Source organism: Nycticebus coucang, chromosome 1, assembly GCF_027406575.1.
Source record: "Nycticebus coucang isolate mNycCou1 chromosome 1, mNycCou1.pri, whole genome shotgun sequence".
In the NCBI taxonomy this organism is placed as follows: domain Eukaryota; kingdom Metazoa; phylum Chordata; class Mammalia; order Primates; family Lorisidae; genus Nycticebus; species Nycticebus coucang.
Genome location: NC_069780.1, coordinates 143,201,286 through 143,227,012, shown reverse-complemented (window position 1 = coordinate 143,227,012; position 25,727 = coordinate 143,201,286). Strand labels below are relative to the sequence as shown.

The window sequence follows — 25,727 nt, the reverse complement described above, 5'->3', positions numbered from 1 at the left end:
GGCCCGAGACTGGCAGATGAAGGGGCCACTCAGTGGCCAGAGCGGGAGACGCGAGTAGAGCGCCCAGACGCCATGTGGCCAGGGCGGGGAGAGAAAGCAGAGCCCGCGCGCAAAGGCTGAGCGCCCGGCAGCCAGACCCCAGATCGGAAGACCCGAGCTCAGGCAGAGGGTCCGCGGGTGCCGGGCGGCCGGAGGGCAGGTCAGGGAGCCCGTGCCCGCGATGAGCGAGGCCAGCAGGCTGTGCTCCGGCTACTACAGCCTCAACCACAGCTTCGTGGAGCCCTTCCAGTGCCCCCGGCGCGGCGAGGGGGCCGGGCTCCTCTACTGCTGTGGCTTCGCAGATCTCAAGTACTGCTGCAGCGAGCCGGGCAGCTACTTCCCCTACAAGCACAGCTACATGTGGAGCCTCAGGTGGGCAGAGCCCGCGCGTGCCGCTGCTGGCCGGGCTGGGGCCGAGGAGTGCACTAGGGGTCCCACGCCGGGGGTGGGGGGGGGCGGAGGTGGCCAGCTTCCCCGCCATCCGTCCTGGTGGCATCCCCCCGGAAGGACGCGGAGCCTCTGGAGGCTGGGGAGAGAGATCTCGCTTGGCTGGTGCCAGAACCGTCAGCCGGGGCGCGCAGGAGGAACGCGGGCTTTGCGCCCAGGGCGCGCTCGGGCCGCGTGGTTGGGCTCGTCTCTGTTGCGGTGAACCAGTCCCGGGCAGGCAAATACCTGGCAAGGTTTTAATTCCTCCTTTTGGTTGTGTGGTCATTTAGTGTATTTGAATAGAATCCAGCCTCCTTTGGGACTCCTTATAAAGTATTAATTAAGGAGCAGAGTTTTCAGTCTCTTGGGGGGTATGTGTGAAAGAATTGCCTGTATTCTTTAAAATATTAGAAAATTAAGGAAGTGTGCTGTGTGCATTAGTGAGGGCGTGTGCAAATGACTGCGCTTTGTATAAATTTACCCTTTTCACATGATCTCACCCTGATCCCGGACCGAATTGAAGAGACATACACTCTCTTTTGGTTGCTATGATTACACACCCTGTAGAACCATCCCAGGACATCCCCTTTCTCAACACCTGAGCTATCTGGCTATTGCTGGAAAGTGAAGAGACTGTCTAAGTCTAGTTTCTTTTTCCTATGATGAGAATTGTCCTTGTTCCAACTAGTATTTACATAGACGTTTTCATTATGAAGAACTTTCCCCCCCTTCCTTTCCAACAGACTGCAAACCATAAACTTGATTCTGTGAACTAAGATAAAATCTTAAGTCCCTGGCCAACTGAATGGACGTCCTCTTGGAGGTAGATCTCTCCAATCCCCCTTCTGCCTTGCCACAGAAATCTCTTAAGTGAATTGCAGCCCGGAAGAGAAGAGAGGTCAGTTATTCCTTTTGTAGTTATGCTTTGTAACAATAAGATACTAAATATTTAACAGGCTGAAGGCAAAGCTTAACGGTACCTTCAGATCACTTGAGTTTTGGTCAAGTGGCTTATCTCTGATTAACAGATATCTTTATCTTAAAACAATCCAAGCCTTTAGACAAAGCTTCCTTTCTTTAACCAAGTACCAATCAAAGACTATTTAAGCCCACCTATAATCTATAAGCCCTGGCTTGGAGATGTCCTGCCTTTTCAGGCCAAACTAATGTATACCTTTCATGTATTGATTTATAATTTTACCTGCAATTTTTGTCTCTGTACGAAGCCACACTGTAACCCAACCATAGCATGACCATTTATTTACTCCAGGTTTCTTGGGCATGGCTGTCTGGACCATAGTCATACATGTTTGGCTCAGACTAACTAAACCTCTTTGAATTATTTTACAGAGTTTAGGTCCTTTTTTGCCTGGAGGATGAATGGGATCCCAAGATTGAGGAAAAACTCCCACCCTACTTTAAATTGCTTCTTATACACTAATTAGCTAGCGTCTGCATTTGCCTGTGTGTGTGTGTGTGTGTGTGTGTGTGAGAGAGAGAGAGAGAGAAATTGTTAGTAAGAGGTAGAGTATTATTTCTCCCAATTTCCTAGCATGACCCAGAATTTGGCAAACACCTACACAAAATGACTAAATATTATTTCTTGAAGCATCAAATAATTTTGTCTATATTGTAAACATAAAAAAAAAAACCCTCAAAAGGAATGCCTACTTTCCATGAAGATAAATTAACAAACTTGTATTGTGCTGGAATAGGACAGCTTACCCTTAGCAGGGTATTGGAGAAGAAATCTGTATTGCACTTGCTTATTTGGTCTTTTGGAAAATGACATAGTAATCCATCTCTGAATCTTTGGAGGTATTATTAATACAGGGTTTCACCCCTGAAGTCACAAAATTTTACAAAATGTTCTCTACCTGTTGTCTACCTCTTTGTAAAATTTTGTAATGAATATTTTGTAAATAAAGATACATTTAGCTACAATTTCCCATTTCCCCTATGTATGATGACTTTCGGGGGGACTTTTGGGACATGCTGTAATGACGGAAGCACCTCAAATAGGGACCGCCCATGCCTAAGACAGATTTAATTGGAAAATGTGTCTTGGATCCCTGAATAGTTCTAAAGTCACTGTAGGTTTTAGGCTATAAAACCTTCCTAAGAATTGTTAGGGCACAAAGGAATGAACAGCCTTCTAGGATCTTTATTTAGCACTGATAAAATGGACAATGCAACTGAATTTCTGGGATGGTGTCAGTTGGCAGTGTTAAACCTGGGGTTCCTGTGAATTACAGAGAGCTAAGATGCAATGGGGTGGTCAAGTTATTAGAGCTTCATTTCTCTCCTATTCTTTGTCTGCACTGCTGACTTAAAATAGTCCAACTGTGTGTGGTGGCACCTGCGGCTCAGTGGGTAGGGTGCCGGCCCCGTTTATCGAGGATGGCGGGTTCGAACCAAGCCCCCAGCCAAACTGCAATAAAAAATAATAGCTGGGCATTGTGGCAGGCACCTGTAGTCCCAGCTACTCGGGAGCCCGAGGCAAGAGAATCGCTTAAGCCCAAGAGTTGGAGGTTGCTGTGAGCTGTGATGCCACATCACTGTATCAAGGGTGAAAAAGTGAGACTCTGTCTCTAAAAAATAAAAAATAGTCCAACTGTGAAAAATATTCTGGGAGTCACTAGCCCTTGTACTGAGATTCTGCAGCTGCTGGAAAAAGTTATAACTATAGCTCCCAGAGGTAAGTGAAGTTGTTAAGTAAGAGAATCACCGCATTAATGTGATAGCAGCTTCAGACTCTCTCTTGGGGCTCGAAAGCAACTGCCATATGGTGCTGTGAGGAAAGGATCATTCTTCCCTTACTCTGGCCCACTCCTGCCCAGTCCCACCTTTTATCCTCCTGTAAATCCTTAGGTTCTTAGGATTTTCTTTGGCAACTTTCTCCAGGATCTAGGAAAAGAATAAGGCTTTTCCTTATTGGAAAGCCTCATGGATAAGGCTATGCATGAGCAGCTATTCAATAAGAATTTGCTGAAACGAATATTTCAGAAGTCTCCTAGAATTCCATCTTCACTCAGAGTTTATAACTAGAGTTTTGCATGCATAAAACGACGTTTCCATAAACTGACATTGAAACAGATTGCCAGGATTATGAAGAACATCCTTTCATAACAGAAAACAGGAATGGCTTTTTTGATTTGTTTTTCTTTCAAATTGTATGGTCTGATTTTTTAATTTTTACGTTAAAAGCTCACAATATGTATGGTGAATTAATTAGATCTACAGTTTTACCTTTAAATTGACTAAATTACTTTTTTACATTGAAGATTGTTTAATAACTGGATTCCCACTTTAGGACCCTTTCCAGATGTCTAGCGTCCTTTCTGTCTCACACACAGGAGGCAAGGCATGTGGAAAGAGATCTAAAATGACATAATATTAAGTGGATTACATTCCCATTATCTGTGTATAGTGAAGTGATTCTAAACCTCCCTGACACAGTGTACAGAAGTCAGCTTTGGTGCATACAGGCATAAAAGAGGATTCACCCAACATAGGGTCTCTACCCCTTAGACAAGAGTGAACCAAGTAAGGGCAACTCCCAACTTAAAATCTGTAAGTCTACACTGACTCTAGCCATAGAGTCTTCACTTGTCTGCAATGATAATGCAACTGGGCTGACAATAAAATAAGCACAAGGATCTCTGAAGTCTGACCCTGTGTGTGGCTCAGGACATAGTCTCTTTTGTGCCAGAGTGTTTTTTCTCATCAAATCAAGGATAAATGGGGTATCCCTTCACTTTTAATCACATTCTCATTCCTCCCAAAACAGTGATGCTCCTAGATTCCTTGGTCAAATTCTCCCTTTCCTCCCTTCTACTACAGGTCAAATTCGACAGGCTTCTAATCCTTGGGAAAGAACAGAAGCCTAAAGGAAAATTGGGAAGATAATGAAGAAAAAGATGGTTACTTTTCAATGATATATGTTCCAAACACATGTAGATCAAGCAGCAGTCAGTATTGTTTACTTCCATTTTTCGAACATTTTCTACAAGCTAAGTAGAAACACTTTTTTTGTGGAGGGGACAGAGCTTTGTCACCCTTGGTAGAGTGCTATGGTGTCACAACTCACAGCAACCTCAAACTCTTGGGCTCTAGCAATTCTCTTACCTCAGCCTCCCATGAAGCTGGGACTGCAGCACCCACCACAATGCCTGGCTATTTTTAGAGATGAGGTCTTGCTCTGGCTCAGGCTGGTCTCCAACCTGTGAGCTCAGCAATCCACTTGCCTTGGCCTCCCACGGTGCTAGGATTACAGGTGTGAGCTACAGTGCCTGCCCTAATTTTTTTTTTTTTTTTTTTTTTTGAGGAAGGGTCTCACTCTGTTGCATTGGCTAGAGTGTAGTGGAGTGATCATAGCTCACTCTAATCTCAAAATACTGGACTCAAGTGATCCACCTGCTTCAAACTCCTGAGTGGCTAGGACTACAGGCATGTACCACTGCACCTGGCTAATTTATTTTTATAATTTTTTAAATTTTATTTTATTTTATTTTATTTTGTAGAGACAAGGTCTCAATATGTTGCCCAAGCTGATCTTGAACTCTTGGCCTCAAACAGTCCTCCTGCCTCAGCCTCCCAAAGTGCTAGGATTGTAGGCATGAGACACTTTTGATAAGTGTGCACAACACTATTGTGAAAGCCAACAGAAATAGCTGCTCTTGAGAAGCTTCAGATCTAGAGATTTTAATTAGAACCAGACATATGGTTCAAGAAGCACATGTTTGTGTGTTAGTGTTTCAAGGTGATGCTTTTTTCCCAAGATTTGTTTCCCATTTAGTAGGCTTAAATTCACAAGTTTATGAAAACTGTATCTAATCTCTAACGATTAGCCTTTTGGATAACTGGAGTAGAAGAATTCTTACAAATTTAATGCAGCACAAATATACATTTTCTTTTCAAAGAAAAGTACGAGGTATCTTCCTTAATGCTAGAGAAGCCATTGGTGTTATGCCCTTTTGAAAAGGAAAAATTCAGACTGAATATCAACTTCATATAATTCAAATTCATATTTTCTTTTAATTCAAACCTTCTCTTTTGTACTAGTTCTGGATTTATATATCAATAAATGGCATCTTATATGTGTATATGTCTCCAAAAGAAAAGATTGATATTTTTGGTAAACATTTGCTTTACTTCTTTTCTAGAACCAAGTATTATTCTATTCATTTTTTGTTGGTGAAACTGATATTTCTTCCTAAGCTATATTAATAATACAATTTTATTTGAGATATTTTGAACTAACTCTTGATATATAAATCCTATTATATTATAGGTGGCCTTTTACCTATAATATGAATTCACATGGTCTTCCCTGTTAATATTAATATATAAATTTAAAAGGGCCTTGAAAACATATAGATAAAATATAATACAAATGTGATGGTAGAAAAAGGTGAGATGTAGATTTCAATCATTTACTGTTTATGCTAAAATATAATTTGGTTATAATTGATGGAGAACAAGAATTAACAATATTTAAACCATCTCTTTAGTTTAACCAGTACAAACCAGATTGTGTGACATGATGTTTTTTCTGTTTTCCTCAGCATTGGCGCCCTGATTGGATTAGGAATTGCTGCCCTTGTTCTACTTGCCTTTGTCATCAGCGTCTGTGTCCTTTGCTATTTATTTCTGTATACAAAGCCTCAAAGATTAGACACTGGCCTTAAACTTCAACACATCGAGGCTTCTTCCATTCAAGAAGGTAATCAGTATCTATTATTTGTAACCAATTACCCGTCCTCTATCCAAAAGAATAACCTGTACCTGGGTAACAGATCGTACTGTTGACGATGAATGGGTTAAAGAAATGCAGTTTATTGTGTCTTTGTAAAAATTCACATTTAATCATGTCTTAATGATGAAATGCCTCAGGGAGATTGTGCTCAAGGGAAAGTAGCAGCAGGATGTAAACGTTCCTGTGAAAAGTAAATCCTTGGCCCAGTAAATCCTTTTTAATATATGTGTATGCCTTCCAGTTATCAAGGTTTATCCTCGAGAAATTTTTAAGTTTTGTTTTTGGATGGAGCCAAGGAAGTCAAATAAATAGAGAAAGTTAAGGAGTCAGTTAAGAATGTACCTGTGTGCCCACTGTGTGCAGAGTTCGGAAGAGGCTGGCTTGGCGCTTATAGCACAGTGGTTACGGCACCAGCCACATGCACCGAGGCTGGTGTGTTCGAACCCTGCCTGGGCCAGCTAAACAACAATGACAACTGCAACCAAAAAATAGCCAGGCATTGTAGCAGGCACCTATAGTCCCAGCTACTTGGGAGGCTGAGGCAAGAGAATTGCTTAAGCCCAAGAGTTTGAGGTTGCTGTAAGCTGAGGGCTACTGAGGGCAACATGGTGAGACTCTGTCTCAAAAAACAAAAAACAAAAAAAAGAATTCAGAAGAGGCATAGGAAATAATTCAGAGGCATAGAAAAGGTACACAAGGGCGGCACCTGTGGCTCAGTGAGTAGGGTGCCGGCCCCATATACCAAGGGTGGCGGGTTCAAACCCAGCCCCGGCCAAACTGCAACAAAAAAATAGCTGGGCATTGTGACGGGTGTCTGTAGTCCCAGCTTCTTGGGAAGCTGAGGCAAGAGAATCACGTAAGCCCAAGAGCTGGAGGTTGCTGTGAGCCGTGTGACTCCACGCCCCTCTACCGAGGGCAGTAAAGTGAGACTCTGTCTCTACAAAAAAAAAAAAGGTACACAAACAATAAATAGAAGCCAGGCTTTGTTCTCTATTATTGAATAGATCTCAAAGAAGGTAAAATAAAGGGTGTGTGTGTGTACTGTGATTACAAAGTAGAAAGAAATTTTTATATATGGTTTGTAAAACTAGGCCCTTTTATGCTAGTTGTTATCAATATGAAAGTTAGAAAGAATATTAAGATTGTCGTGAATATAAATTTCTATTAGTGTATTAAAAAGCACTAATCATACATTTGATTTTGAGATCCATATACAAATTTATAATATATCAGAAACTACATATAGACTATATAGAGAATTTATATAGAGATAAATAAATTTAGAATCTACATATATATTTGGAATGACAGACAAGTGCTCACTTGCTTCCATTTAAAAAGAAAATGAAAATCTTTACCTTAAAATTTTTTTAAAAAACACACTGTACTTTCCCAGAATCCTGAAGCTTGTTCTGATTACAGAATACCTACTGTGTGCCCTTATCAAATACATTACCACTGCATGATTCCATTAGCTCTAGTTTCCTCCTCTGTAGAGGAGACCTCCTCCAAGGTGTGCTATGGTACAGACCCAGGGGACAACACTCCTTTGGAGGTCTCTTCCTAAAGCACAGTTTTGAAATTGACAGGTTGTTAGCTGAATTTAGTCCAAATGACTGAGACCTGTTTTCTCCACTGGAAGTGAATTAGTGATTATCAAATAATCAGGTTGTTAAATCAGTTTCTGTCTCAGTTGTTTAGATTATTTAAAGTTGCAGTTCTTAAGTTGCAGTTCTTAAGTTTCACTCTGCCTAAGAATCACCTAGAGAGCTTGTTAAAAACATAAATTCCAGGCTCTACGGTTTTTTTTTTTTTTTTATTAAATCATAAAGAGGTAGATCATGTATACATTAATGCATTTATGAGGTACAATGTGCTGATTTCATATACAATTTGGAATGCTTACATCGTACTGGTTAATATATCCCTCACCTCATTTACTTAATTATCGTGTTAAGACATTTATACTCTATACTTAATAGATCTGACATGTACCCTTACAATATGCACCATAGATGTGATCCCACCATTCACCCTCCCTCCATCTAAACTTACCCCTCCCCTCTCATCCCCCTCCCCAATCCTTCATCTTGGGCCATAGTTGTGATCTATTCTTCATACGAAAGTGTGAGTGATTGTAAATTGGTTTCATAATAGTATTGAGTACTTTGGATGTTTTTTCCTCAATTCTTGAGATACTTTACTAAGTAGCATATGTTCCAGCTCCATCCATATAAACATAAAAGAGGTAAAGTCTCCATCCAGTGGCACTATCGGTTAGTGCGCGGTACTTATACAGGCTCTACACTTTTAAACAAGCAGTTCCCCTTCCCGCTTGTATACCCTGTTCCCCTGCTACCTACTCTGTAAGAGGACCAGAGTGAGCCCCTGAAAACCCACATCCTGGCAGGGCCTTAGTGCAGTGGGTAGGGCGCCGGCCACATATACCAGAGGCTGGTGGGTTCGAACCCAGCCTGGACCAGCTATGCAACAAAAAAATAGCCTGGTGTGGTGGCAGACAACTGTAGTCCTAGCTCCTAGGGAGGCTGAGGCAAGAGAATAGCTTACGTCCATGAGTTTGAGTTTGCTGTGAACTGTGATGCCACAGCTCTCTACGGAGGGTAACAGCTTGAGACTCTGTCTCAAAAAAAAAAAAAAAAACCAAACAAACAACAAAAAAAAAAACCCACATCAGCTCATGTCACTCCTCTGCTCCAAACTAATCAATTCCCATCTCTCTTGATGGGTAAAGGAGTCTTCTCTGTGACCTAAGGGGACTTTTGTGTTCTGTCCTCTCTGTCCATTGCTCTTTCATTTCTTCAAGCCCATCCCTAGTGACCCTTTGGCAGTTCCTCAAAACCTTTGAGTCAGGGCTAGGAAATTCCTCCCTCAGATGTCTCCATGACCCACACCTTCACTTTCTTTAAATCTTCACTCCAAAGTTGCCTTCCCAGGAATTCTTCCTTGGTCACCCTATCTGTATCTCTAACTCCCTTCAACATTTCATACCCACTTCTGGTTTTATTTTCATCTTAAGCATTTACCATTAAACATGTTATACATTTTACTTGCCTAATGGTTAACCTTTCTCCACTCCAACTAGAAACTAAGTTCCACTAAAAATTTTTGTATTCCCCAGTGCCTTAAATAAATTATTCCACAAATGAATTAGCTCTGTATTGCTATTATACGTGATCAAAGGAGGGCATTTTGAAAACTACTGACAAAGTATTGTCAGCATTACAGTCATCAGACAGCCGTTGAGTTCTTCCTCTATACAACACCCTGTGCTAAATGAAAACTGGTTATTTTTCCTGATTTAGTTCAGGGACTGCTCCAAAATTTTATTTCATATTGGCCCTGAGAACCCAGCAACAGAATTATTTGTCTTGTTGATTCAAGTCCTGTAGTCTTGTTACAGTTTAGCTGAGGAGGTCCACTTCTGGTGTAGTTAAAAGAGGCTGCTTTCTTGCTGTGAAATATCCCAATTCTGCCCCCTCTTAAAAATACATTTATAACATTGGCAAATTAATTCAATTCATCTTTCCTGAGTGCTTGCTATTGTTAAGGGAGAATGTTATGTGATCAATGCTTTCTTGCTGCTTTCAAATGAGGGTTGATTTTAACCAAATCAGACATAGTGGTAAGCACAAAACAAAAAAGGTAATCCAAATGTCATAAGACATGGAAGGAAAAATGGCTTGTGTTTGAGAGCGACTCTTTGAAGGGATATTTAAACACTTTTGTCCCCTTTGTTAAATATGCACGTTCCATTCCAATGATTCTTTTTCCTAGCAATGGATGCCGGTGTTCTAGCTATTGAGAAAACATGTTTGGGGCTTTATTGCCTTTAAGGAATATCTTAAAGGTTAGGAACATAATAAAATGTTTACATAATAAATCAAGCTAGTAACCATTGCATTAGAGGAAAATGGGTTTCACCAGTTATGGGCTTTTTCTTTTTTTTTTTTACTAGAGACAGAGTCTCACTTTATGGCCCTCGGTAGAGTGCCGTGGCGTCACACAGCTCACAGAAACCTCCAACTCCTGGGCTTAAGCGATTCTCTTGCCTCAGCCTCCCGAGCAGCTGGGACTACAGGCGCCCACCACAACACCCAGCTATTTTTTTTTTTTTGGGTTGCAGTTTGGCCGGGGCTGGGTTTGAACCTGCCACCCTCGGTATATGGGGCCGGCACCCTATGGACTGAGCCACAGGCGCCGCCCCAGTTATGGGCTTTTTCTTTCAAACCATCTGTTCTTAAGAGTCCAACTACTGTGATTTTAGATTAATTTTTGCAATTGAACCTGTTTTTATTACAGGCAATGAGAGTGGCCTAAATGGAAACATGTTTTTGTGTACACACTAACCTGACTTAGGGCACTGGACCTTTCTGCCCCCTATAAATAGTCTAAGTCTAAAATAGTCCAATCTTAGTCTATTTTGTCAAGATTTTCCATCATGTGTCTTTACTCTATTGGATTTCTTTTTTTCCTAATGTATACAATTTAAGGCTTTCATATTTTGAATTGATCTTCAACAAAGACGTTCGCTAGTAGTGATTGTAAACTTTAATTGCACCATCTCTGGAGCTCACTCTGTACAGAAGACCTATTGCTAAGCAATTGATTAGCCATCAAATTGTGTCCCATAAACATTTGTTTCTTTTTAAACTTTTGTGTTTTGGGTTATACACATTTCAAATGTCAGTGTTTAAAAGAATACCATTGCCTGTACATTGTTCTGTATAGAACATACAGTTTCCAAGCCAATGATGGCTATGTGGACGGTATCATTCTGAGTATATACTTCTAAGAGTGAGGACTCATTTCACAGAATTGTGGACAAATAGAGAAGCAATTGAAGGGGTGAATATATTAAGTTCCCGTTTCTTGAACTTTTCCACTAGAAAAACTTTAAGGATGTACAATTGTCCCTTGGTATCCATGGGGAATTGGATATGGAAACATCCAAAGTCTGTGGATGTTCAAGTAACTGATGTAAGATGGTATGGTATTTGCATATAAACTATGCGGTCTTCCTGCATGCTTTAAATCATCTTGCAACTACTGTAATACCTAATATAAAGTAAATGTGTGTAAAGAATTGTTACTCTGTATAGTTTAGGGAATACAATAAGAAAAAAGGTCTATATGAGGGTCTGTAAGGAACATGTACAGACAATTTTTCCTTGAATATTTTTGCTCTGTGGTTGGTTGGATCCACAGATGAGGAACCCCAGGATACAGAGGGCCAACTATTTAAGAAAGGAACTTGTAGCTGGGATGGTGGCTCAAGTCTGTAATCCTAGCACTTTGGAAGGCCAAGGAGGGTGGAAAGCCTGAGCTCAGGAGTTTGAGGTCAGCCTGAGCAAAAGCAAGACCTCATCTCTACTAAAAATAGAAAAACTAGCTGGGATCGGTGCCTGTAGTCCCAGCTACTTGGGAGACTGAGGCAAGGGGATCACTCGAGCTCAAGAGTTTGAGGTTGCTGTGAGCTATGATACCATGGCACTCTAACCAGGGCACTGAGTGAGAATCTCTCTCTCACTCATATACACACATACAAATAAATAAATAATAAAAGAGAAAAAGGAACTTGTGTCTCTAGAATTTTAAGAACTAGCATGAAAAGGCCTGCTTAAGTCTTATGAACTTTACATTATTTGATTTCCCATTTTATTTTTACAATTCATGGGAATTTTCAGTTTGACTGCATAATCGAATAGCTTGCCTTACTCTGATATGTGTAATAACATCTCTTTTCCATAGGTGAGTAAAATTGAGAGTCCTGGAAGAGAAAGTATATTCATCCTGTGGCTTTGAATATCCATGGAGTTGTACCTGGAGTTGGAGGAGGGGAAGGGCAAGGACAAAGAGTGGGGTTCTTAGAAGCAGTTTTAGATAAAAATTAGGAGAGCAGATTTTAGAGCTGGTTGGCACAAACAAAATAATACAGTTGTATAGGAATGATAAAAGCTACAAGTCTGTAATTGGTAGTCTCTTTTGTAAAGACAGATGCTGCAAATGAAAAAGGGTAAGTAAATTAGCAGTAAGGTACAGTTGTCTAGGAGAAAAACAAATTATATATGGAATGCTGACAAAGGAAGCAAATTTTAAGATCCTGTAAAATGTTTATTCTGCCTGTGTGCAAAATAGGACTTGGACTGGCTCAGAATGTTCCACTGTGTTTCTTCTTCTTAGAAGCCACCCTTTATCCTCCAGAAAGAAAACTTTTTTTTTTTCCAGTTCATATTCACTGTAGGAAAATCAGAAAATACCGAGAAACCATTATCTGTCACTCATGATCCCACCACACAGAGATAACAGATACTAACGCCATGATGAATATTCTTCATGGATTTGCGTGTGTGTGTGCTCTACAAATACATGTATATAACAAAATGGGGGGGAAATGGATCTTCTGCATGCTTTTTTTCATGACACAACATTGATACCTTCCTTTGCCAATAAATAAATACTTTTGCCATCATTTTTAAGGGTTCTATTTTATTACTTTGATGGAATACCATTATTTAAAAATTTGTTTTGATGCAATTTCATACTTCCAGGAAAGTTGCAAGAAAAGTATAGAGAACTCTTGCATACTTTTCCCAAGATTTATTAATTATTCATAGTTTGCCTCATTGGTTCATCATTGGCTCTATGTATAGTTTCTAAACCATTTGAGAATAATTTGCAGGTATCATGCCTTTTTAGCCACCACTATTTCAATGCATATTTCCTATGAACAAGGATTGTCTCTTATATAATCATAGCACATCTGTCAAAGTCAGGAAATACAACATTGATACAGTAATCTGGAGTTCATATTCAAGTTATGCCAATCTCTTTAATAGCTATTCATATTTTTTCATATTTAAGATCTAATCTAGAAGTATATCTTGTAATTAGTTGCTGTATTTCTTTAGTCTCCTTTACTCCTCAGCCTTTCTTTGTTTTTTATGATCTTAACATTTTTGAAAAGTGTAAGTTGGCTATTTTGTACATTGTTTTGTTCAATTTATGTTTGATGATTTCTCATAATTGGAGAAAGCTTATACATTTTTGACAGGAGTACCACAGAAATTATGTTCTCAGAGCATCATAGCCAGAAGCACATATTATTGGTTTGTTCCATTGTTAGTAATATTAATTGTAATTGCTGGATTAATCCATTGTAAATTTACTATTTTTCCTTTTGTGATTACCAAGTAGTTTGTGGGGAAGTACATTGAGATTATGAAAAGATCCTATTTTTCCTCAAACTTTTACCCGTACATTGATGATCCTTGACAATTATCATGGTAGTTATTAAATGGTGATTTTATAACCTCATTATTCCTTCTATTAGTTGTTATTCCACTGTAAGGAAGAGCTTTCCTTCTCCCTATTTATTTACCATAGTTCTGTGGTCTCCAGCCCTGGGGCTGCTGACCAGTACCAAGAACCAGGCTGCATAGCAGGGAGTGAGTGGCAGGTGAGCAAGTGAAGCTTTATCTATGTTTACAGCGGCTCCCCATCGCTTGCATCACTGCCTGAGCTCTGCCTCCGGTCACATCAGCAGCATTAGATTCTCATGGGAGGATGAACCCCACTGCAAACTGCACCTGCTAGGGATCTAGGCTGCATGCGCCTTATGAGAATGCCTGATAATCTGAAGTGGAGCCGAAGTGGTGAACTAGCACTGGGGAGTGGTAGCAAATATAGGATGGGCCCATCTAGTTGCAGGTAAACAAGCTTAGGGCTCCCAATGATTCTGGGGAGTTGTATAATTATTTCATTATACGTTACAATGTAATAATAATAGAAATAAAGTACACAATATATAGGTCATCATGAAAGTTTTGAGATACACAAAAATCAAGAAATGTAACATCCATGTATATGGAAACAAATGAAGCCCTGCCAGCAACACTGATAAGCTGAGCAAGTTGAAACTTGCTTGGGTGAATCAGAAAGGATGCTGTTGATTGTGTTTCTTGGGAGTGAAATAATGGGCCATTAACACAGTCTGTCTCAAAACTTTCATAGTGACCCATGAATGCACTTAAATGCAATGCACTTAAGTCACCCCATAAATCACTACTCCATCCATGAAAAACTTATCTCCCATGAAACCTATGCCTGCTGCCAAAGAAGTTTGGAACCATTCTTACAGTTCTGGAGGCTAGGAAGCCTGAGATCAAGGTGCTGGCAGATTCCATGTCTGGGGAAGGATGCTCTCTGCTTTTGAGAAGATGCCTTGTTGCTGTGTCACCACGTGGCAGAAGAAATGGAAGTACAAAAGGGGGCTAGCTAGGTCCCTCAAGCCCTTTTATAAGGGCTGTAATCTCATCCAGAAGAAGAAACCCCTCATAGTCCTAATAGCCTCCCAAGTATCCCTCCTCATAATACCATCACCTTGGAGGTTAGGTTCTAACCTACAAATTTTCAAGGGACACATGTATTCAAACCATAGCATTACTTATTTATTTATATCAGCATGAACTTATACATTCTTCATTCAAAAGCATTATTTTACTAATCTGATCTTAAATTATGTAGATGAAGTCCTTGTAAATTGGATCCTTTATCTTTTTGACATGTGCCCATCATTTTGGGAGTAGTTTTTTGCCCTCCGCCACAAGATGCTCCAGGGAATTTTCTATGTTTCCTGTTCCAGCCCCAGAATCTGCCAGTTCTCCAAGAAAACTGGTTTATTTTAGTGGGGAATGGTGTTTAGAAATAAAATTCTGAGTGTATCATATTTTATTATTGACTTTGAACTAGCTTCTGTTTTTTTCCATTATATATACATTGAGCACTTAAGTACATGTATTTTCTTAGCACCCCTAGCTGTGATCAAAGGGTGGGGACATAATAAGGCTTTGGATAGAAATTCCCAACTGTCATCCAGAAAATTACCATTGTCTAGTTTCCTTATATCCTCTCTGACACTAGGTATTACTATTTTAAAAGGTACATATTTTACTAATTTCATTAGTAAATAGGGTTTTATTCTAAATTTATCTAATTACTAATTAGTAATGAGTGAACATTTTTATGTTTGTCATTATTTTGTTTGTGGTATATTGCTTATTTATATCTTTTATACATTTTCCTATCTTTCTCATTCATTTCTAATTGCTTCATCAAAACTTTTCATGTAACTATGTCTTTTCCATATATTGCAAATGTTTTCCATAGTTGTTTCTCTTTTAATTTTGTATGTGACAGTTTTTTGACCATAGAAGTTTGTTTTGTGGTTTCTCCTTTTGATTTCATACATAGAAATTTCTCCTCTCACCATAAAATATCAAGGTAGTTACCTGTATTTTCTTCTAATACATTTATGCATTTGTTTTTACATTTGAATCTTTAATATTCCTAGATTTTTAATATGGGTATAAAATGCAAGGTAGGGATCTGCCTTTATTTCTCAAATAATGAGTCAGTTGTCAAATATTTATTGGCTAATCCATCTTTTGTCAATTTAAAATGTCAGTACTCATAAACTAAGTTCTTATATGTACTGTAGTTTGGTTTTGGACTTTCTGTTTTGTTAAATTGATCAGTCTGTTTATTCTTAAGCTAGTAATATACTTTAACAATTATTGTAACTATATAATTTAATACCTAATTAGGCAAGAAAGACTGCCTCCTCCCTTTCATTATGCTACTCTCTTTTTTTTTTTTTTGAGAGTCTCACTCTGTTGCCCTGGGTAGAGTGCTGCAGCATGAAAGCTCACAGCAACCTCAAACTCTTCTTGAGCAATCTTCTTGCCTTAGCTTCCCAAGTAGCTGGCACTACAGGCATGTGCCACTATGTCCAGCTAGTTTTTCTATTTTTAGTAGAGGCAGGGTCTGGCTCTTGCTCAGGCTGGTCTCAAACTCCTGAGCTCAGGCGATCCACCTGCCTCTGCCTCCCAGAGTGCTAGGATTACAGGTATGAGCCACTGCACCTGGCCTCTTGGCTTTCCTTGTAATGTTTAATTCTTCAAATAATCTTTTGAATCACACTGTCAAATTTTTAAGAATCAAGTGGTATTTTGATGGATTTTGTATGAAATTTATAGATAAGTTTGGGAGCTATATTTCTAAATTGTCTTAACACCCCTCAAAAAAACTCTGTGCAAAGGGTGGTGCCTGTGGCTCAAAGCAGTAGGGCGCTGGCCCGATATATGGGAGGTGGTCGGTTCAAACCCGGCCCTGGCCCAAAACTGCAAAAAAAAAAAAACTCTGTGCAAAGCTCTTATTAATTAGGCTGCCAAATTATTTAGTAATACCAGTCTTTGTTTCAAAATACTTTCTAAGAATTCATTAAGATCTTAGTAGAAGATGGGGGTAATTTGAATTCAATGGCATAAAAGGCCACCTGTGTCCCCTGGAGTAGAAAGATATTTCTACTTAAAAATAATGAGCCTGCGCCTGTGGCTCAGTGAGTATGGCGCCGGCCCCATATGCCGAGGGTGGCGGGTTCAAACCCGGCCCCGGCCAAACTGCAACAAAAAAATAGCCGGGCATTGTGGTGGGTGCCTGTAGTCCCAGCTGTTCGGCAGGCTGAGGTAAGAGAATCATGGAACCCCACGAGTTGGAGGTTGCTGTGAGCTGTGTGAGGCCACGGCACTCTACCCGAGGGCAATAAAGTGAGACTCTGCCTCTACAAAAAAAAAAAAAAAAAAAATAACGAGCCTGGAATTTCCTACAACTATTTTTTTTTTCTAGAGTATAGAAAATCAAAATGCTCAGGAAAGCTACTGCTACATTTAGCATTTCTGAGTTCAAACCAATAAGCAAAATAGAAGACAGTCTTTCATTGTGAAATATTCATTTCAAGGATTTAAAATATCAGCTAAATTCTTTTGCAAGCTATTTTAATCATCAATGGTTGGAAGAATATAACAATACAGAAAAGGGGAAAAAGGACAATTCTGGAAGAAATAGGGTTGGAAAGAGATTTCTCAATATAACTGCCTCCATTCATTGATGGTGGGTAAAGGAAAAGGGCTAGTCTCAGATTCTAAATTTCATGATGAGTTTTTAAGTGCTCTTCTATGAGATCCCTATATACATCTTCTGGAGGGAAAGGCCATTGTAAAAGAGGGAGGGCAACAGAACAAGAGGCAACAAGGCAAGTTTTGCTCACTTCTCTATCTAGCTCAGACCCAATCCTGTTTACCCCCATATTGAATTTAAAGGGAAAACATATCTTACAAATCAAAAAAACCCCTTTATGGTGCAAATTGAAGTTTGCTTGTTAGAGGAAGGAACTGCAGGATGAGTGGGATGTGTACATTTTCTACTAAATAATAAAGTAATCTGGCTAGATTAATAGTTGGAAACTGCTGAAGCACTTCAGAATGGTAACTCAGAAGCTAGGAAGATGTAGGCAGGTAATGGCAGAAAAACTCGATTACAGTTCTGCCAGATAGCCAGGAGGTAAGGACCCGAGGAGGTCCCCATCATTCTTTTGATATTTCAAAGTGGCAGGCAAGGGCAGAATTCAGTTATAGGATAAATTGGTCCTTGAGGACTGGCTTTGAAAATAAATGTAAAATTTAACGATCTTTAGAGAAAGCACAGTGGTGTCTGTAATGAGGATAAGCAGGAAGATTTTGTTTTGATGAATTGTATTTAAATTTTGGCAAAGGCCAAAGCTTTCATTTGGATGCCATCTGGGGGTTTAGCATTAAAAGAAGATTGAGATTTACCTCTGATGATTGGACTAGGGGAAACAGAAAAGAATAGGAATGGGAAGCAAGGTTGGATCTTGGCAATTTGCACTCACCTAAAGGGAGAATTCAATAAGAATCTTTAGGTGTAACAAATCCCTTGGGAGCTCAGTGGTATTACAGATCTATTGAATATTGAATACAAGTTACAACCTCGTGACAGAAAAGAGGCAGCTGTTTTTATCCCTACTTTGTTGGTTAGGAAATTCATTTCCGTTTATTAAAGGAAAATTAGGAAAAGCTATGGTTGCTAAAACGTCTCATTCTTTGTCTTTTAAAATTATCTGAAAGAGGGTGGCACCTGTGGCTCAAGGAGTAAGGCACCGGTCCCATATGCTGGAGGTGGCAGGTTCAAACCCAGCCCCGGCCAAAAACCAAAAAAAAAAAAAAAAAAAAAATTATCTGAAAGAATCTTTGCCTCACTCTTTAAGCACTTCTGAGTTACCACGGGGAGGGATAATGAAACTGCTTTTGGATTTTTATAAGCTGTGGGAAGAGAATGAGCACTAGAGGTGTTTACAATAGATCTTTTCCTAATCACATAACAAATTGGTTTTCTTAGGAGAATTGCTTTGGCTTAGGAAGCCACTGTGAAAAAATATTTTTATTCACACTTCCAAAAATATTGGAAGGATTCAGTAGCCAAGTAATTAATGAGTGGAAGCTGGGGAAGGAATAGTTTTACCAGCCCTAGAATTCATGGGTCCGCAAACTTTTTAAACAGGGGCCAGTTCACTGTCCCTCAGACCGTTGAAGGGCCGGACTATAGTTTAAAAAAAAAAAAACAAAACTGTGAACAAATTCCTATGCACACTGCACACATCTTATTTTGAAGTAAAAAAACAAAACAGGAACAAATACAATCACACCACCTCATGTGGCCCACGGGCCATAGTTTGAGGACCCCTGCAAGTGGCTCGGCACCTGTAGCTCAAGCAGCTAGGGTGCCAGCCACATACACCAGAGCTGGCAGGTTCGAATCCAGCCCGGCCTGCCAAACAACCATGACAACTACAACCAAAAAAAAAAAAAAAAAAAAGCCAGGCCTTGTGGCGGGTGCCTATAGTCTCAGGTACTTGAGACACTGAGGCAAGAGAATGGCTTAAGCCCAAAAGTTTGAGGTTGCTGTGAGCTGTGATGCTACGGCACTCTACCCAAGGTGACAGCTTGAGACTCTGTCTCAAAAAAAAAAAAAAGAAAGAAAGAAAAAGAAAAATCTGTAATATAAAGGCTTTAAATCTCAGAGGGGAATACCTGTTTCAGTTGCCAGAGAAACAGATAATGGAAACAAAGACTGCGAGAATAGAGACAACTTCCAGAGAACTCCAAAATAATAAAGTGAGGGAAATAACTTCCTGGGTGTTTTCTTTTTTTTTTTTTTTTTGGATTTTGGCCAGGGCTAGGTTTGAACCCACCACCTCTGGGATATGGGACCGGCGCCCTACTCCTTGAGCCACAGGTGCCGCCCATTCCTGGGTGTTTTCATTAAAAAAATTTGGCTGGGTGGCACCTGTGGCTCAAAGCGGTAGGGCACCGGCCCCATATGCCAGAGGTGGTGGGTTCAAACCCAGCCCTGGCCAAAAAGAAAAAAAAGAACCTCACTTGGTTAAAAAAATTTGGCTGTGACAAAGCATAAAAAAACCTTGAAAGTCTGATTAAACTGTTGTGAATTTAAGTATATAAAAAGTTTGGGAAACATGAAGGACTTGAATTAACCAAAATTACAGTTTTTAGACTTCCCAGGCATTCTAAAAATTAACATTTTTGATATTTAAATAAATACTTATATAAGACACAAATGCCATCCAGGTAATATGAAACGAAGTTGCATCTTTCATCCTTGATCTTTTACTTTCACCTGCTAGGATACTAAAGAATAAAAATGTGTCAAATAAGCAACCTACAAACATCTGGCTAAATTTGAATGGAATATTTTTTTTAAAGTTTACTTTGCAAATAAGGTCAAGAAGTTTTTAGTTCATAACATGTTCATGCCAGCTCTCCCCATTTATCTTAAACAGCTTTGCTTATTAAACAAAGGAAAATTTTCTAGACTGAAAACTATTGTGCCTATAATAAATTAGCTTTTAAAATCAAATTATATGATTTAAACATAATGATTGGATGTTTAGAATTAGAACATTAAGTAACTTGTTTTACCACCAAAAAAGTTCAGAAAAGAAGTAATGAGATAAAGTCATATATCGTACCCCTCTAGGCCATAGATTTTAAATGTAAGTACCTTAAATATCGGCCCAGAGATCAATACTGCACGTGTGTCAGTCATATAGGCAGGACATGGAGCTGCAGGGAGACGTCATCCTTCAAAACTCCTTGAGTGTTCAACCACAAAATTGACCAGGTGATGGGGGAGATGTCGTGATTGAACTTAGACAGCAGTTTACTTATAGAAAAACATTTTTTTGACCTATATTTTTTACTTTAAAAAAAAGCAGTTTACTCATCAGAGAAAGGCAGGAAGTATTCACATTTAAACATGAGGCTTTAGACTTACCTAAGTAAAAAGAATTCAAACTCATACTGAGAAGATGGGCTAGTTGGCAAAAAGAAGAGGATGTACTGAAGCTACTTGTCACAGAAGATGGAATCTGGGCTAAGGGATGTCCCCTGTGGAGGTTTAGGGCCGACTTTCTAAAACCTGAGGAATTTTTAAGCAAAAGAGACTGGGGCATGTGGGACATCAGGCAGTGGGAAGAGGCTGGGAACAGAGAGTGAGCAGGCAAGTTTGGGGAACTTACAGCATTTTTCTATGTCTGAAATGCCAAGTACAAGGAAGGGAGTGGGGACAACTGAGGCAGGAGAGGAAAGCAGAGCCGGATCCTCAGCCTCCCCATGTTCAGATTTGATCCTAACGTGCTCTGGCTGAGAGAGGCTGACAGTGAGTGCTAGGTGAGTATTAACTACCATTATATTGTCCATAGTTCCGCATTCTTTCTCACTTGACATCATACTTTGAGCATTTTCCATATCATTGAAAATTTCTTAGAAACCACCTTTTAAAATTACATGGCTACATGATACCCTATATGTGAAAATGTATTTAACAGTTCTATTATCGGAAATTTAAGGAGCTTACGTTTTTTGGTATTTAAAATAATCAGTGAATACCCTTGTCTGTGAGTTTATGATCTCATCTTTGATGGTTTCCTTGGCAATTTCAGGTTAAGATAGAATTACAGGGTAGGAATGTTTCAGACTTTAAAAATGTACCAATTTAGGACGGCACCTGTGGCTCAACGGAGTAGGGTGCCGGCCCCATATACTGGAGGTGGTGGGTTCAAACCTGGCCCTGGCCAAAAACTGCAAAAAAAAAAAAAAAAAAAGTACCAATTTATACTCCCATGATGCTACACCATTGACAAATAAATAATATCACTTTTTATTCGCACCTAATTGAGAGATGAAAAATGGTATCCTACCTTTTGAATTTACATTGCTTTCTGAGTAGCAGGTTGAAGATTTTTCACGTTTGTTTATTAGCCAGTGTACCTTTCTGTCCATTTCTTCACCCACTAAGAGGTGTTAATCTTATATTTTGGTATGTACAAGACCTTTACATATTAGACATGAATCATTTGTTCTAAACATTTTTTTCCTCAGTTGGCTTTCAATCTTGTCTTTTGCCACCTACAATTTTAAAGTTTTTACAGTGTAAAACTTTCAGTCCTATCCTTCAATTTATTAATATTACTTAATAGTACTTAATATTAATTGAACATCAGCTTGTGTAAAAACACTTTTCTTGACACATCATTAATGAACAAAATCCTTTGGCAGGTGGTATTTGAATTTTAGTGAGGGAAGTAGACAATAAATGCTAAACATGATAAATAGGTAAGTGATGTTAAAAAATAAGTATGGACAATAATAACAGGCAGAAGAGATTGGAGATAGGGAGTATGGAAGCTGCAATTCTAAATGGTGTTTAGGGTAGATCTTACTGAACGGGTAACTTTTTTTTTTAATTGTTGGAGATTCATTAAGGGTACAAAGAACCAGGTTACACTACTTGCCATTTGTTAGGTAGAGTCCCTCTTATGATCATGTCCTGCCCCCAAGAGTTGTGTCACGCACTGTGATCCCCCAACCCCTTCCCTCCTTCCCTCTCTCTGCTCTCCCATCCCCCTGCTCCCCACCATGGACTAGCATCAATTGTCCTCATATCAGAATTGAGTACATTGGATTCTTGCTTCTCCATTCTTGTGATGCTTTACTAAGAAGAATGTATCTTAGGTAACTTTCCTTTTCTTTTTTTTTGAGACAGAGTCCAACTTTGTCACCCTTGGTAGAATGCCATGGTGTCACAGCTCACAGCAACTTCAAACTCTTGGACTTAAGCAATCCCTTGCCTCAGCCTCCCAAGTAGCTGGGACTACAGGTGCCCACTACTACGCCTATTTTTTTTTTGTTGCAGTTGTCATTATTGTTTAGCTGGCCAGGGGGAGGCTCAAACATGCCAGCCTTGGTGTTATGTGGCCTGCGCTGAGCTATTGGGCGCCACCTGAATGGGTAACTTTTGAGCAAGGACTTGGAAACGAGAGTTATCATGCAGTTTATTCAGAGAAAAGCATACTAGACAGAGTGAATATTTTTGCAGAGGTCCTATAGGATGGCATGTGCCTGAAATGCTCTATGAGAGTTTTGAGTAAACCAACAAGTGAAGCAGAAAAAAGATGAAGTCAGGGAGATTTTGGTGTATGAAATCACGTAGGCCATTTTAAAGACTTGAGGGTGAAGTGGAGGGTTCTGGACAGAGAACATGATTTGACTAATTTTCTAAAGGTAAGTAATCTTGGTAAGAAGTGTTCGGATTCTGGATGTATGTATGTATTTAAGAAACAGTCACACTCCATCAGCCAGGCTGAAGTGTAGGTAGCATGATCATAACTCACTGTGACGTAGAATTCCTGAGCTTAGGGAACCCTCCTGGCCCAACTTCCCAAGTAGTTGTGGCCGACAGGTGTGTGTCACCATGCCCAGCTATGTATTTTAAAATATAGCCTGCAGCATTCCTGATGGATTTAACGTAGGAGTGACAGAAAAGAGAAGCCTTAGCAACAGGAGACATGAGTTGCCTGCAACTGAGAAGAGGAAGACTCCTAGTGGAAGAGGCTTTTTTTTTCCTGAGATTAACCTTAATTTTCAGTTTTGGATTCAGTTGGAGATGTCTACCAAATATTCAAGTGGAGAAGGAACAGGAAGTTGAGTTTAGATGTGAGAAGAGGTCTGGGCTAGAGACATAGACCTGGGAGTCATTAGCACAGAGATAGACCTGGGAGTCATTAGCACAGAGATAGTGTTAAACTCCATGGTACTAATGAGACCAATCTAATTAGGGAGCGAGACCTGACCAAAACCCAGGGTAGACCTCTGAGGCACTCGTATGTCTAACAGCTCTCGGAGAAAGAAAAGGAAGCAACAAGAGGAAACAGTGAGGTAGGAGAGTCAAGGAAGGCCGGCATCTTGGAAGCCAAGGAAAGAACTGGGTCAGATGTTGCTGAGATCAGTAACATAAGGACTGAGCAACATGGAGGACATTAGTAAATTCTTACACTGTTTTTTATGTATTCTTATGTTATTTAAATATACAGAACCTTTTACATGTTGGTGAAATACCTTTATTATTCAAGTTCTCTAACACCACCCATTGACTAATCATCCATTTCTTTGCTGTAACTTTGTTAGCCCTTCTGATGAGCAAAGCTTTTCTTTGCTCATTTTGGTCTCTCATTTTTATTTAGTGAGTGAATGAGATTGTGGCACAAATGTACTTTTTTTAAAGTCACATCTAAATTGGTTATAATGGGAAAGCATTAAGATTATTGCAAATTGTTATGATTGGCCTTAATGTAGTTTATTTGCTTCATGCAGAGGATAGGGAAAGTCACACTTTTATTAAGTGACCCAGAAACTGTTACCTTCTTATCAAACGCATAACTTCCTCACGGAAGCATGGAGAAAGGTAGGTAAGTATGGAAATGAATTGTTTACTTCTGTTACTTAACATTTCCTTTATTTGACGTTCAGGAGGAAATGTTCAAAAACAGCTTTGAAATGACTGAATTCTCATCCGTATGGTATTTTCAGGGCAACACATTTTCAATATTGCTACAAAATTATTTTGTAAAGATACATTTTAAAAACTCAAGTTTTATATGATCATTTCAAATAATTATTTCATATTTTTTGTGTATTTGCAGGCCAGCCAAATGGAAAAACCAAAGTCCTCAACTCAAATGCAGCATCAAATTCAACAAATGAGACATCCTATGAAGCTGATGATATAATTCAAGAAAAAACGATGGATACAGCACAAATCAACTTTGCTTATTAACCAAAACTTCTGTGTTTTAAAGGCTCACCAGAGATGGAGCAATAAAAATAAAGAATGCATTTGAAACATAATGTGTAATACTCCTTTTGAAAAACTTGCCACTCACAAAGCAAGACACAACTGCATTTTGATTATCCAATCAATTTATTAGATATCCATTTAGATTTTCACAAATTTCAGGTACATAAGTTTACTTTTACCAAGCTAACCAAGATTGCTTGTGCATTACATGAAATTATGCTAATTTTTCAAGTGAAATTAAAGACTTTGTCAATAACACACATTAAACAAACCTATCTTAGTGAGAAATAATGAGTAGTTTATGTCACATTACCAGCATTTCACAAGTTTTTGATACTTACAGGCAATTCTTTTTACAAGAAATAGTACTGGATAGGTAAATCTCAGGAGAGATTTTCTTACTAACTAGCGGTGGCACATCCTTAAGATTTTTAGGAATTAACCCATGCCTTTTTGGAGGATTTTCTGGACACACAAACAATACATTGCCTTTATAACACTAATACTCAGTGACAAAAACTGTCACAATATATAATCTGTACAATGCATATTTCCCATATTACCAGGAAAACCATAACAAAATCCTTCACTGAAATTTCCTAAATAATCTATAATGAAAGTTATAAAACAAATGAGTTCTCTGGTCCCACTTAATGCTATTACATTAACACCAGTCATCTAGAAAGAAAACTAATTTCTGCAAATTATTGGTTGAAAATATTTTTACTCCTAAGTGTGATTTTTATTATGAGAACACCGACATGGTTTTATAAAGGAATTAAAGATGAAAAAAGAAATAATATAAAGCCAGCTCTGCTGAACACATCTACTATGTCATAAAAGATTTTGTAATCAGAAAACTAGCATTTCAGAAGTGCTGAATATAGATAGCTTCCCTGGGCTAGATATATAAGGAAGAGTCCCTTATTGTTTGAGTGCATGCCAAGTTCAGGGTTAGAAACTATTCCTAGTTAGGCTGTCAAAACTTTTACCAAGAACTGTGGTTATTTTCTAGACTAGGACTGTCCAAGAGAAGTTCCTGTGATTGATGATGGAAATCTCTATGTCTGCACTGTCTGACAAGAGCCATTGACCACATGTGGCTACTGGAGACTTGAAATGTGGCTAATGCAACTGAAGAAATACAATTTTTATTTAATTTAACAACCACAAGTGGCTATATAGACAGCATAATTCCAGATCATTACTGCAACATCCTACTGCCTGAGTTGGATTTCACATTCAAAGAGAGCACAAGTTTGCCAAGGCTTAAATATTAAAATTGCTTAAAGTATATGTTAAGTTTGAAAATTAAGACATTTCCATTATAGAAAAGACATTTTATATGGTCATAAAAGCAGAGCATTTTCATTTGTTTTTGTGAAAATTCATAAAGGTTGTGTGGATACTTCTTGAT

At 39.0% G+C, this 25,727-nt stretch overlaps 1 protein-coding gene across 1 annotated transcript; it reads left to right on the top strand.

Annotated features, from left to right (window-relative positions):
- On the top strand, positions 1–24,355 carry SHISAL2B (shisa like 2B). The gene is made up of 3 exons (XM_053589897.1): positions 1–411; positions 6,033–6,190; positions 24,156–24,355. The coding sequence occupies exons 1-3, from the start codon at positions 221–223 to the stop codon at positions 24,287–24,289; spliced, it is 483 nt and encodes a 160-aa protein (XP_053445872.1). The 5' UTR covers positions 1–220; the 3' UTR covers positions 24,290–24,355.
- Positions 24,356–25,727: the final 1,372 nt, after the last annotated feature.

Excerpts from the sequence above, each read along its gene's own strand:
- SHISAL2B (XM_053589897.1), top strand. The coding sequence starts at position 221 with ATGAGCGAGGCCAGCAGGCTGTGCTCCGGCTACTACAGCCTCAACCAC. Across the intron at positions 412-6,032 it reads AGCTACATGTGGAGCCTCAG|CATTGGCGCCCTGATTGGAT; the intron begins GTGGGCAGAGCC and ends TGTTTTCCTCAG. Across the intron at positions 6,191-24,155 it reads GGCTTCTTCCATTCAAGAAG|GCCAGCCAAATGGAAAAACC; the intron begins GTAATCAGTATC and ends GTGTATTTGCAG.